A 14,303-nucleotide genomic window follows, 5' to 3' on the forward strand; every position below is an offset into this window, starting at 1 on the left:
GCGCCTGGGGCAGAGGCCAAGGAGCCATCCCCAGCGCCCGGGCCATCTTTGCTCCAATGGAGCCTTGGCTGCGGGAGGGGAAGAGAGAGACAGAGAGGAAGGGGAGGGGGAGGGGTGGAGAAGCAGATGGGCGCCTCTCCTGTGTGCCCTGGCTGGGAATCGAACCCGGGACTCCTGCACGCCAGGCCGACGCTCCACCACTGAGCCAACCGGCCATGGCCGTCTCATGAGTTCTTGCAGTGGCTCCCCGAGGGGAAAGTGAGGGACTGCAAAGGTGACCAGCGCGTCCTCTTGTGCTGAGGCCTAGGGGGCCGGCCCAGGGCGGCGAGGACAGCTCTGCTTGTTCCCGGGGCTCGAGGAGTGGGTGGCCTCCGCTGATGCCTGTGTGTGTCTGCAGGGGAGGACGCGGACCTCTGCAGCGAGCTGCTGCAGGAGTCCCTGGAGGCCCTGCGAGCCCTGCCGGAGGCCTCGCTCTTTGACGAGAGCACCGTGTCCTCCGTGTGGCTGGAGGTGGTGGAGCGCGCGGCCCGCTTCCTCAGGTCCGTCGTGACCGGGTGAGTGCTCCGCGCCGTCCCGTGCGGGCGCTGCCGCGAGCCTCAGGCTTCACTCCGCCCTGTAACTGTTTCCCTGCTGCAGCGGACAATACTGTTGACAGTACCAGGGTCCAACACCGTGGTCAGACAGTCACATTCTTTACAGAGTGCCCCCATATTCCCAGTGCCCACCTGGCCTGTAATGGTTATCACGACGTTGGTAACTACATTTCCTACGCTGTACTGTGCTTTATCACATCCCGTGACTGGTCTGTGACTGCCCGTTGTACTTCCTGTTCACCCCTCTTTACAGTAAAATACTTGGGTGGTGCCTCCCAGTGTGCCCTCTGCCCCCTCTCATCCTGGTGCTTCCGGATCTCAGCTCTTTTCACCTGGGCGACTTGGCCCGGAACAAACACCTTTGCGTCATTTTTAGCACGTTGTCTCTACGCTCTGACTTGACTTTGTTTCTGACCCGCTGCTGTCATTTCAGGGACGTTCACGGGACTCCGGGCACCAAGGGGCCGGGCAGCATCCCCCTGCAGGACCAGCACCTGGCCCTGGCCCTGCTGCTGGAGCTGGCCGTGCAGAGGGGCACGCTGAGGTGAGGGGCCGCGGACGCCGGCGGTGGGACGTCTGTCCTGGTTCCTGCGTCGTTCCAAACCTGGGATTGTAGCAAGCGCGTGGTGGTGTGCAGACGCCCGCCTCCCAGGAGGCTCTGTTGTTCACACCCGGTGCGCTTAGCTTGTCCTTACTTCTGGTTTTGTGTTCAGCTTGTCTAGGAGCCTCGGGATTATTCCTTATTTTTATTCTTTTTTTTTTTCCCCCTGCATTTTTCTGAAGCTGGAAACGGGGAGAGACAGTCAGACTCCTGCATGTGCCCGACCGGGATCCACCCGGCACAGCACCAGGGGCGACGCTCTGCCCACCAGGGGGCGATGCTCTGCCCCCTCCGGGGTGTCGCTCTGCCGAGACCAGAGCCACTCTAGCGCCTGGGGCAGAGGCCAAGGAGCCATCCCCAGCGCCCGGGCCATCTTTGCTCCAATGGAGCCTTGGCTGCAGGAGGGGAAGAGAGAGACAGAGAGGAAGGAGGGGGGGGGTGGAGAAGCAAATGGGCGCTTCTCCTATGTGCCCTGGCCGGGAATCGAACCCAGGTCCCCCGCACGCCAGGCCGACGCTCTACCACTGAGCCAACCGGCCAGGGCCCCTTATTTTTATTCTTAATTCTCTTAAAATACTTTTATGCTGTTAATTTAAGATCCTAGAAAGTCTTTTGGAAAATGCTCTTTGAGCTCCTGATCTGGTCTTATATATTCTACATAGAAGGTGGATGTCTTGCGTGAAAATCGTGGTGTATAGATATAGCCATTTTCTGCCAAGGATTGTTTCCATGACCTTTTTAGCTTCCTTTCAGACCTAAAGTGCTTTTTTCAGTTTTGTTTTGCCATCCACTTTTGTTTTTAACAGACTACGCCAGAGAAAGTTAACCTGGTTCTTCTAGAGAATAAAGCTGCTTTCTCTTCCAGCCAAATGCTGTCGGCCATCCTGCTCCTGCTGCAGCTGTGGGACAGTGGGACGCAGGAGACAGACAACGAGCGGTCCGCCCAGGGCACCAGCGCGCCCCTCCTCCCGCTGCTGCAGCGGTTCCAGAGCATGGTCTGCGGCAAGGACGCCACCCACGCCGACAGCGACACCCACGTGCGTGTCCTCACGGGGCTCCCTGCAGTGATGCCTGCTTATCCGGGTGCCCTAAGCCCGGGGCTGCCGTAGACGAGACCAGAGTGTGTGTCTGGGGGTGGCTGTGGATTACGGGGAGCGTGTGTTCGTAGATGAGACCAGAGCGTGTGTCTGGGGGTGGCTGTGGATTACGGGGAGCGTGTGTTCGTAGATGAGACCAGAGCGTGTGTCTGGGGGTGGCTGTGGATTACGGGGAGCGTGTGTCCGTAGACGAGACCAGAGCGTGTCTGTGGGGTGGCTGTGGATTACGGGGAGTGTGTGTCCGTAGACGAGACCAGAGCGTGTGTCTGGGGGTGGCTGTGGATTACGGGGAGCGTGTGTTCGTAGACGAGACCAGAGCGTGTGCCTGGGGGTGGCTGTGGATTACGGGGAGCGTGTGTTCGTAGATGAGACCAGAGCGTGTGCCTGGGGGTGGCTGTGGATTACGGGGAGCGTGTGTTCGTAGATGAGACCAGAGCGTGTGTCTGGGGGTGGCTGTGGATTACGGGGAGCGTGTGTTCGTAGATGAGACCAGAGCGTGTGTCTGGGGGTGGCTGTGGATTACGGGGAGCGTGTGTCCGTAGATGAGACCAGAGTGTGTGTCTGGGGGTGGCTGTGGATTACGGGGAGCGTGTGTTCGTAGACGAGACCAGAGCGTGTGTCTGGGGGTGGCTGTGGATTACGGGGAGCGTGTGTTCGTAGATGAGACCAGAGCGTGTGTCTGGGGGTGGCTGTGGATTACGGGGAGCGTGTGTTCGTAGACGAGACCAGAGTGTGTGTCTGGGGGTGGCTGTGGATTACGGGGAGCGTGTGTCCGTAGACGAGACCAGAGTGTGTGTCTGGGGGTGGCTGTGGATTACGGGGAGCGTGTGTCTGGCGATTCCAGCAGCGAGTCGGACGTGCGAGGCCCACCTGGGTCACAGCTGACGTGAGGGGACACCCTGCGAGCCATCAGGGTTCTCTGAAGCAGCTAAGGTGTGGCGGAGCCACCGTGGGCACTGTACTCAGATGAGAAGAGGTGGTTTTATTTTCGGTTTTCAAAGCCAGGATGTGGCACGGCACTGTCCCCATGCAGCAGGCTGTGCTGTGTGTTCCCCTGAGGGTCCTTCGGGCAGTCGGTGACCTCCTGTGCTGGCCGAGTCCTGTCCTGAGTGTGTGGTGACGGGGGGCAGGTCACCAAGAATGAGTCACAGTGAACACCAAAATCCAGTCGTCAGAGGTCACCTGCGTCTCTTTCCGCTGCTCGTGACGGGCCGTGTGCTTCTGTTCCAGCTCCTGTCCGGCCCCTTGAGCCCCAACGAGAGCTTCCTGCGCTACCTCGTCCTTCCGCAAGACACTGAGCTCGCCATCGACTTGGGACAGACTGCCGTCGTGGTCATGGCCCACCTGGACCGCCTGGCCGTGCCCTGCATGCCGCCTCTGTGCAGCTCGCCGACGTCTCACAAGGTGTGTGGGTGGTCCCGTCCCGATCCCTGCGCCCTGCAGGTGGTCCCGTCCCCGATCCCTGCGCCCTGCAGGTGGTCCCGTCCCTGATCCCTGCGCCCTGCAGGTGGTCCCGTCCCCGGTCCCTGCGCCCTGCAGGTGGTCCCGTTCCCAGTCCCTGCGCCCTGCAGGTGGTCCCGTTCCCGTTCCCGGTCCCTGCGCCCTGCAGGTGGTCCCGTCCCCGGTCCCTGCGCCCTGCAGGTGGTCCCGTCCCCCGGTCCCTGCGCCCTGCAGGTGGTCCCGTCCCCCGGTCCCTGCGCCCTGCAGGTGGTCCCGTCCCCCGGTCCCTGCGCCCTGCAGGTGGTCCCGTCCCCGGTCCCTGCGCCCTGCAGGTGGTCCCGTCCCCGGTCCCTGCGCCCTGTAGGTGGTCCCGTTCCCGTTCCCGGTCCCTGCCACGCCTGTGTGCAGAGTCCCTCTTCCTCGTGTGGGAGGCGCTGGCTTAGGGCTTCACTCATGCACGCGGTTCAGGGAGTCATCCCTGGCTGGTGCCTCGCAGTTCTTCAGGTCACCTGCAGCGTTTCAGAGCTGTGCCAGCCTCACTTTTTGACCAAGAAAGAAACTTTCCTGTTGCTGCAAAGATGTGTCCCCCTCTGTTCCCTCGCAGGGGTCGCTGCAGGAGGTCATCGGGTGGGGGCTGATCGGCTGGAAGTGCTACGCCAACGTCATCGGCCCCATCCAGAGCGAGGGGCTGGCCAGCCTGGGCGTCATGCAGATCGCCTGCGCGGAGAAGCGGTTCCTGATCCTGTCGCGCAACGGCCGTGTGTACACGCAGGCCTACAACAGCGACACGCTGGTGGGTGTTGGGCAGGGCCCTCGCTGGTAGGCGGGCAGGCTCTTGACCGCGGTTCTGAGGTCTGATCGTTTTGTTGTTGGACTTAAGACTCATCATAAGCATCTGTTCATCGACTGTCAGTCTTTAAAATCTTAATCGTAGTCGTTTTGTCAGGATCTTGAGGCAGTCTTAGTATCCAAGATTAGGGCTCCTGACAGGAACACCCCTAGTCATGGTCCCCACCTGTAAACTCAGTGCACAGGTGCAAACTCACTGAGCTGTGGGGCCAGGCAGTCAGAAGTGAGGGTTGGGCCTCGTGGGGACGTCACGTTGGGACGTGTGTGTTCCTGCCCGAGGAAGGTGCTCTTCCTTCCCTGAGCTGTGGGTCTGCACTGCAGCCGGTCACACCCCACGCACTTGGAGGCCGTGCTGCTGCTGGACGGGGCGGGGGACCTGGCCTGGCGGCCCCGTGGGCTCACGCGCTTTCTGTGGGACAGGGTTGGTTAGAATGAGTCACAGGATTGGAGGGAGGCCGTGTTCAGTGTCCATGGGCTGCTCACTAATAACTCTTTTCTGCGTTGACTCTTTCAGGCTCCACAGCTCGTCCAGGGCCTTGCCTCCAGAAATATTGTGAAAATTGCTGCCCACTCTGACGGTCACCACTACCTGGCCTTGGCGGCCACGGGAGAGGTGTACTCCTGGGGCTGCGGGGACGGCGGACGGCTGGGCCACGGGGACACCATGTATGTGCAGCCACTCCTGTTTCTGTCGTGCCCCCCTTCCTGTCGCTGTGTCCAATATCCTGTGGGAAAGAGAAGTGTGGCTCGGTGTGCTCCAGCTGCCCTCACACGGGCCGTGGAGACGGCCACCCAGAGAGTCAGCTCGTGGGGATGCAGGGAGCTCCACCCACAGCAGCGGGGGCATCCCCCCTTTCGCACTTCCAGCTCTTGCTCCCTGTGTTAGCAGTAGGTGCTGCAGCCCGTGGGGTTTTCTAAGGCACTCCCACGTGCCTGCTCCTTCGTTCCCAACACTTGAGCATGGGCAGACGCTCCCTGTCCCACGGTGAACCATAGTACCATTTCTCAGGTGCAGAAGTCAGCAGCTGCTTCACACCCTGTTTTGTGGAAGCTTTGATTCTGTGGTGGCTCTCAGTGCAAGGCTGCAGACCCCACCGAGGACGGGGACCCTCAGACAGCGTTGTCTTGGGCCTTAGGCTGAAACTGGAGGTGCAGCTGTACTTTATGGGGGTCGGAGCCGTGAGCGGGCACTGGGCCGCAGCAGAGTCCCGGGGAGACCCTCTTGTCCCTGTTCGGGGGGCATCTGCTGGGAAAAGCCCCAAACTGCAGAGAGCAGAGTGACAGCATTTCCATTACCTGCGGAATGCCGTGCTGCACATTGGCGCCTTAACAGACGTGGTGACGGTGTGAGCTGTTGGAGTCCTGCATTCCTTAGTTGCAGTGGGAGAGGGCCGGGGTGCAGCCGTCTTGTGACTCAGTGAGGGGAGTCGCTCTCAGGGGCACACAGGCACTAGCAGGAGAGGCTCAGAGGCCTCAGGATCCCTCTCTCTCTCCACAGGCCTCTGGAGGAGCCTAAGGCGATCTCGGCCTTCTCGGGCAAGCAGGCGGGGAAGCACGTGGTGCACATCGCCTGCGGGAGCACCTACAGCGCGGCCATCACGGCCGAGGGGGAGCTGTACACCTGGGGCCGCGGGAACTACGGCCGCCTGGGCCATGGTGCGTCGTGCGGGGCCCGCTCGGGGGGGCCTGGGGCGTGGGCCTCCTGAGGGGCCGGCAGTAATGGCAGTCCTCTGTGTTCGAAGGCTCCAGTGAAGATGAGGCCATTCCAATGCTGGTGGCCGGGCTTAAAGGACTGAAGGTCATCGACGTGGCGTGCGGAAGTGGGGACGCGCAGACCTTGGCCGTGACGGAGAACGGTGCGTGGCGCCCAGCCCTCGCCCTCCCCGTGGGCAGCTCTGCTTCCCTGGGGGCGGGAGTGTCGGCTCAGTGAACTTCACAAGGCTCCCCTCTTCATCTTTTAAGTGGACGTGCACCTGGGTGTCCTTGGCGAAGGTCTAGAAGTTCATATGGGGAATAATACAGTAATTATACAAGAATAAACCGCCTGCTCACAACTGCAGACCTACTCTGTGTGAGCGACTGGATTCCCTGTGCTGCACTTTACATCCCGCAACTGTTTATAACTACCAATTAGAACTTCTTCACCCCTTTCCCTTTCCACCCAGCCCCCAACCCCCAGGACGGTGACTTCTGTTGCCCAGAGCCAGAGGGCTGGTCAGCAGCTGCCGTGCTTTCCTCTCAGTCTCTAAATCCAGCAGGAGTAACTGATGGGCTCAACCATTTCTGGTTGGGATGACATTTTTGGTGTCCAGCCACCTTTGAGTCCCTGTGGGGAACCCTTCTCAGTCTTTGTGGATTCTGTATAGTATATGTATACAATATGTGTGGTACTACGTTGATGGCTTGTAATTCCAGTTTAGTATTTGTGTTCACGAGCCAGATTATACTCATTGTACTTCTTTTGAGGGCACGCCTATCAGGTTTGATGGTTAGAAACATGTTGGATTTCTAAACTTTGTCCATACCTGAGGTCTGTCCTCAGACGGGTGGAGTCTGTCTGTCCGAATCTGCTGGCGAGTCTGTCAGCCTGCGCCGGCCCACAGAGGTTTCATGGCAGACTGGGCGTTGACTTTCTTCCCGGGAAAGGTGCCAAGTCATGGCCGGTTCCTTCCTGTCCGGTGGGCCCCGCACCACTTCGGGCAGATGCAGTCAGTCACTGAGTTCTCCCTGGTCAGGGTCAGGACCTGGGTCCTCATGTAGCTAACCTGGAAAGGAAATACGAGCTTCCCTTTTGTTACTTGCCCCTGCATGAACCCGAAGTGTCAACTGGATTACGTTTCATCAGAACCACATTGTAGTGTTAGCTGTGTCCGCCAGTGACTTCGATGGGTGCCATACTGTCTATGTTGATTGTTTTCAGTCCTCTGAAAGTCCCGTGAAGATTCACGGCTGCTGTCACTGAGCTGTGTTTGTGTTTCCAGGGCAAGTGTGGTCGTGGGGGGACGGGGACTACGGGAAGCTGGGCAGAGGCGGCAGCGACGGCTGCAAGACGCCCAAGCTGATCGAAAAGCTCCAGGACTTGGACGTCGTCAAGGTTCGGTGTGGAAGCCAGTTCTCCGTTGCCCTGACGAAAGACGGCCAGGTGTACTCCTGGGGGAAGGGCGACAGCCAGAGGCTGGGGCACGGGACGGAGGAACACGTGCGGTACCCCAAACTTCTGGAAGGCTTGCAAGGTGAGTGTGAAATGCAAACTTTTAAAACTCTTGAGGCATTTCTTAAGCAATATTTTAAGATTTGCAGATTATTCTTTTCTTTACCTGAATTTCCACAAATGGCCCCATCCTTAGAAGGTTCTACCCATGTTTTGAAAAGTACAGGGAATAAACGTAAAGTGGTTTATATTAAAAAATGGCCTAGATTTATCACCACATTGAATTTGAAACCCGTTCAGTTTACCCACATCGTGGAGCACTTCTGTGCTGGACGCCCATTCATCACGTGATAAGCCAGCCACAGTGGGACTCGTGTCTGCTGGTGAGGTCACCCGTAGTTCCCTGTGGGCGGTGCTGAGACAGACCGTGGGGCACTGGGGGCCTGGCGGGGGCGGGTCTGCCGGCGTGTCTCACGGGAACTCCTCCTTGGGGGGCAGATGCGCTTGTTTGGCTGTGAGATTGTCCAGCGTGCACTCTGGGTAGAGGCAACACCCAGGAGCGAGGGCACGTGGGTTCTCTGCAGGGGCCTCCCACGGTGTGAGAGAGGCGGGCGGGTTCCCTCAGGAGTGGGCAGACGATTTTTTAAAGGCACAGACTGCCAGCAAGCATTTCAGGTCAAAGGCTATGTGCTGTCTGTCCCAGGGACGTAGTTTTGCTGTGGGAGCCCCAAAGTAGTCACGGACAGACAAGACAGATGCAGACAAGCAGGCCTGACCGTGTTCCTGTGCAGCTGCATTCACAACGGGCCTTGGGCTGCAGTGGGCATGAGGGAGAACGTTTGTTGGATTCCTGAACTGGATTTTTCCTCATGTTTTGCTTTTTTGTCAGAGGAGTTTAGAAGTGAGACTTCTAAGTTGAATCTGCCAGTTCTTTTTTCCACCTTTGTGTTTGAGACCGATGGCTCCTGGGAGCAGAATAGAGTTCAGAGAGAGACCCACATCCATGCAGCAGGGAGCTCTGACAGGTGGTGCTGGAGGAGCCGGGCCTCCCAGGCACAGAGATGAGCAGTGGATAATGGGGGGTGTTTGGGAAACCTGTGCCTTCTCCTGGGGTTTGCTGTGATCTAAAACTGCTCTGAAACATAGTCTTAATTTTTTTTAAAAGAATACTTAGCATGTAGGAAAATATGACCTGATAGTGAATTAAGAATACACTGGTCTGAAGGTGAAAATCAGAGTAAGGAATTAAAATCTTATATTCTCTTTATGTCCTACCATTATTTTATTTGCAGGTGGTAGAATTGAATAAGTTTCAGCTAATAAAACCTAACAGGAGTTTAGTAACATACACAAAAAAGATAATTGGGCATAACGTTAAAGCAACGAATTGTCCTCTAGAAGTGGACATGCCTGTCGTGCTGCCTGAGCGGCCTGGGCAAGCATCCCTATTGTAGCAGAAATCAAGGTGTGAGGCTGTAACTGCTCCTCCCTCCCCCAGGGAAGAAGGTGATTGACGTGGCTGCAGGCTCCACCCACTGCCTGGCTCTGACCGAGGACAGCGAGGTCCACAGCTGGGGAAGCAATGACCAGTGCCAGCACTTCGACACTTTGCACAAGACCAAGCCCGAGCCCTCTGCGTTGCCCGGGCTCGATACCAAGCACATAGTTGGCATCGCCTGTGGGCCGGCCCAGGTATGTCACGGGAGCTTCTTCTGGTGTTCGGCAGGGTGTTGGTTTTGCACCATTGGTTGCTGCTGTGTGGAAACACCGTTGGCTTGTGTGTGTCGTCCTTGCATCCTGTACGTGTGCTAAGCTCATTCGCTGGTTCTGGGAGCTTCACTGTCGATTCCTGGGGGTGGAGACCCCTTTGTTTCCTCTTTTACAGCAGGTTTGCCTTTTACTTCTCCCCCCTGCCTTACTGTGCGTGCCAGCACTTCATACGGTGCTGAGCAGGAGAGGAGGAGGCACGTCCTTGCCAGGTTCCTGGTTGTGGGGGAAGCTCCAGGCTTGCGTCATTGACTGTGCTGTGAGCTGTAGGGTGTTTGGTGGATGCCTCATTGCCAGATTCAGGACGTTTTCTTTGCCTCCTGGATTGATTTGGAATTTTGTCAAGTGGCTTTTCTTTCTTTTTTTTTTTTTTGACAGAGACAGAGAGTCAGAGAGGAATAGATAGAGACACAGATAGGAAGGGAGAGAGATGAGAAGCATCGATTCTTCATTGTGGCACCTTAGTTGTTCATTGATTGCTTTCTGATATTTGCCTTGATTGAGGGGGGCGGGAGAGGAAGGCACTACAGCAGACCAGGTGACCCCTTGCTCAAGCCAGCGACCTTGGGCTCAAGCCAGTGACCCCTTGCTCAAGCCAGCAACCTTGGGCTTCAAGCCAGTGACCATGGGGTCATGTCTATGATCCCATGCTCAAACCAACAACCCTGGGCTCAAGCTGGATGAGCCCATGCTCAAGCCAGCGACCTTGGGGTTTCGAACCTCAGTCCTTCACGTCCCAGTCCGATGCTCTGTCTGCTGTGCCACCTCCTGGTCAGGTGTCAAGTGCTTTTTTCAATAGACCTCACCATGTAGTCTCCCTTCTTCAGTCTCTTTATGTGGTGGAACACATTGGCTTGTTTTCAGATGTTCCCCAAGCCTGCGCCACTGGGATGAACCCCTCTGGTCGTGGGGTGCTACTCTCTTTACCCGTTGCTGGGTTGGATTCACTAGTACGTTCCTGAGGATTTCTTTCGTCAGCATTTGTGGTTTTTCGTGCTGTCTTGTCAGAGTTTTTATCAGAATAAAACCGGCCTCATGAAAGGTGAAAATGGTGTACCTAAACATTTTTTTATGTCTTCTTTGATTTCGTTTATCAGTGTTTTCGGTATACAGTGTTTTGTTAGATTTAAACCTTTTACTTATAACATTGTGTGTGTGTAGTAGTTCCCACTTACCTGTGGGGGTATGTGACAAGACCCCCCCCCCCCCGAGTAGATGCCTGAAACTGCGGATAATGCCTGAAAACTTGACGCACTGTTTTTTCCTATACTGACGTACCTGTTAAAATTTAGTTAAAATTATGCACGGTAAGAAAGTAATGAAAACTAATAATAAAATAGAGTGATTATAACAATGTACGGGGATAACAGTTACGTGAATGCAGTCTCTTAAAGTATCCCACTGTGCTGTGCGTAGAGTGTGGACATGCTGTACAAAGGAGGCTCCACAACAGCCTGCAATTTCAAAGTTGTGAATGTTTTTCTGGAATTTTCCATTAAATATTTTCGGACCGTAGTTGACCCTGGGTAACTGAGATCATGGGAAGTAAAATGGTAGTGAGTTTCTTGTATTCTGTTTATAGCTGCATACTTTTTAACAGCCTTGAGTCAGTCTGTCTTTTAATCGGTGTGTTTTAGGTCTTTTACACTTATTGATTATTGGTATGTATGAACTTATGTCTTCTGTGTCATTGTTTGGCTTCTGCCTGTACATTCCCAGTCCTGCTCTCGGGTGCATAGACATTCAGTGCTCTCGTGTCTTTTTCGTGACTTGGTGACTTTGTCATCACATAGTGTCTGTTGTCCTGGTCATTTCCTTCCTCTGGAGTCTGCTGGGTCTGCTATGAACAGCTGCTTTCTCTCCCCATAACCACTTTTCATCTTCACATTTCAGGCAGAGTTCTTGTAGGGGCCATCTAATTATGTTTTGTTTTTCATACATCCTAACAATCTCTTTGTCTGACTAGACTATTTAAATTTAATGTAATTATTTATAATTTGGGATTATTCTACCATTATTTGATTTTTTTTTTATTTTTTTCCCCTACATGTTTTTTTTTTTTACAGAGACAGAGAGAGAGAGTCAGAGAGAGGGATAGACAGGGATAGACAGACAGGAACGGAGAGATGAGAAGCATCAATCATTAGTTTTTCGTCGTGCTTTGCGACACCTTAGCTCAGTGGTTCATTGATTGCTTTCTCATATGTGCCTTGACCGCGGGCCTTCAGCAGACCGAGTGACCCCTTGCTCGAGCCAGCAACCTTGGGTCCAAGCTGGTGAGCTTTCGCTCAAACCACGTGAACCCACGCTCAAGCTGGTGACCTCAGGGTCTCGAACCTGGGTCCTCCGCGTCCCAGTCCAATGCTCTATCCACTGCACCACCGCCTGGTCAGGCCCCCTCCATTTTTATATTTGGGTTATTTCAACAATTTTTATTTATTTATTTATTTATTTATTTATTTATTTATTTTTTCATTTCTGAAGCTGGAAACAGGGAGAGACAGTCAGACAGACTCCCGCATGCGCCTGACCGGGATCCACCCGGCACGCCCACCAGGGGCGATGCTCTGCCCACCAGGGGGCGATGCTCTGCCCATCCTGGGCGTCGCCATATTGCGACCAGAGCCACTCTAGCGCCTGAGGCAGAGGCCAAGGAGCCATCCCCAGCGCCCGGGCCATCTTTGCTCCAATGGAGCCTTGGCTGCGGGAGGGGAAGAGAGAGACAGAGAGGAAAGCGCGGCGGAGGGGTGGAGAAGCAAATGGGCGCTTCTCCTGTGTGCCCTGGCCGGGAATCGAACCCGGGTCCTCCGCACGCTAGGCCGACGCTCTACCGCTGAGCCAACCGGCCAGGGCCTCAACAATTTTTAATATTCCTTTTTTATCTTACTGAGTTGTGTGTCTCTGCAATCTTTAGCAGGGGTCAGGAGCCTTTTTGGCTGAGAGCCATGAACCCCACATATTTTAAAATGTAATTCCATGAGAGCTATACAATATGTTTAACACTAAATACAAGTAAATGTGTGCATTTTATGTAAGACCAACACTTTTAAAGTATAATAAGTCTCTGAATTCTTTTTAATAACGTTGTTATGCTGTTGCTAACCAAAGATGAATAAAGTACATCTTACCATTAATGTGACTTCTGGTGCAGCATGGTTTTGCTGATGGCTTTGTAGTCTCGTTGATACGTGGTGAGGTTAAGCTTCATGCAGGTGTTGAGACTTCCATCCATTAAACGTGATCATAGGTTGGTCTTAAGGTTCTTTAGATGTGAGAAAGACTGTTCACATGCATACGTAGAGCCAAACATTGTCAGTACAGCAATACTCACATACTGCAGTGTATGGTATGTAACGGGAAGCATGTTCTAAAATTTGACAATCACCTGGTCCGCGGGTTGAAGATTTTTCATTTCTCCCCACTGTGTTTGCTCGCCAACTCTGCTTGCTGTCGTGCAAGTCTTTCCAAATCTTCATTCAATGACTTGAACTTATTCACCCACATGTCTGAGGCCTTCAGGTCAGCAGCTTGTAGCTCAAAATCTCTGATAGAGACACCGGGGATGTAACTCAGGTCAGCTCTGTCCACTGCACACTCATGTGGATGGGTGATGAACTTAAAAAGACGAATGCACTCACGAAATTCTCCAAAGTGTGCTTTGAATGACTGCAGGAGATTAGATGTGAAACCCGCTAGCTGCTGGAGATCAAGATGTTGAGCAGGTCACTTGCTGTGCATGCATCTTTAAACTCTCCCAGTTTTTCAAATTGTAGTAAACGACCTGTTTCAATATCGGCGATGAAAAGTTCCAGCTTGTTTTCAAATGCAAAGACTGCTTTTTGAAGGATAAGACTGTATTTCCAATGCCTTGCATTTTCACATTGAGCTGGTTCAGATGTTCAGTTGTGTCCACGAGATGGTAGAACTTCAGGAGCCACTCAGTGTTAGCTAACTCAGGATGCCCGACGTTTTTCATTTCAAGAAAAGTCCGGATTTCGCTCAGACAAGCCGCGTAACAGCTGAGCACCTTCCCTCTTGACAACCAACGCACATTGCTGTGCAGAAGCAAACCAGGATAATTATTCCCAACTTCATCCAGCAGTGTTTTAAATTGGCGATCAGTTAAAGCTCAGGCAATAGTAAAGTTGACCACCCGAATGACCAGCGACATCACCTCACCAAGCTGCTGACCACACATCTGAGCACAAAGCGCCTCCTGATGTAGGATGCGGTGAAAACTTAGGATGGGTCTCTTTTCATGTTCACGAAGAAGCGCAATGAATCCTCTGTTTTTCCCCACCATGCACGGAGCACAATCAGTACACATCGAAATAAGTTTCTCCATCGGTAGATTTTTTTCTTTAGCGAATTCAGTGAAAGACTTGAGTAAATTCTTCCCTCTTGTTGTCTCTTTCATAGGCAAAACAGCAAGACTTTCCTCACGTAGTGTGTCACTGACAGCATACCTTGCAATCACGCTGAACTGGAATAAATGGCTTATGTCTGTTGACTCATCCAAAGCGAGAGAAAAAAATTTATGTCCTTCACTTGTGTTGCCTCAATTTGATTTGCCGTCATGATGGTACGATCGTGAACAGTTCTTGCCGACAGAGGCATGTCTTTTATTAGTTTGATTATCTTTATCCGAAAAGTCATCAAAAAGTTAACTGGCAACATCAAGCATGAATGTTTTAGCATACTCCTCATCTGTGAATGGCTTTCCGTTTTTCACAATTGCTACGGCACCAGCAAAGCTAGCCGAATTCCAGTCACCTTATTGGGTCCAACCACGGAGTTGCTGCTGA

At 53.9% G+C, this 14,303-nt stretch overlaps 1 protein-coding gene across 2 annotated transcripts in view; it reads left to right on the top strand.

Moving 5' to 3' along the window:
- HERC2 (HECT and RLD domain containing E3 ubiquitin protein ligase 2) overlaps nt 1–14,303 on the top strand; it is a 129,463-nt gene that overhangs the window by 22,903 nt on the left and 92,257 nt on the right. For both annotated transcript variants that reach the window (XM_066355690.1, XM_066355689.1), the window contains exons 7-16: nt 398–554; nt 1,027–1,137; nt 2,060–2,231; nt 3,522–3,695; nt 4,336–4,524; nt 5,095–5,246; nt 6,079–6,236; nt 6,323–6,436; nt 7,562–7,813; nt 9,230–9,423. In XM_066355690.1, coding sequence (XP_066211787.1) covers nt 398–554; nt 1,027–1,137; nt 2,060–2,231; nt 3,522–3,695; nt 4,336–4,524; nt 5,095–5,246; nt 6,079–6,236; nt 6,323–6,436; nt 7,562–7,813; nt 9,230–9,423 — 1,673 coding nt within the window. The remainder of the gene's footprint in view (nt 1–397; nt 555–1,026; nt 1,138–2,059; nt 2,232–3,521; nt 3,696–4,335; nt 4,525–5,094; nt 5,247–6,078; nt 6,237–6,322; nt 6,437–7,561; nt 7,814–9,229; nt 9,424–14,303) is intronic.

The sequence above is a fragment of the Saccopteryx leptura genome, chromosome 13 (assembly GCF_036850995.1).
Source record: "Saccopteryx leptura isolate mSacLep1 chromosome 13, mSacLep1_pri_phased_curated, whole genome shotgun sequence".
NCBI lineage: Eukaryota > Metazoa > Chordata > Mammalia > Chiroptera > Emballonuridae > Saccopteryx > Saccopteryx leptura.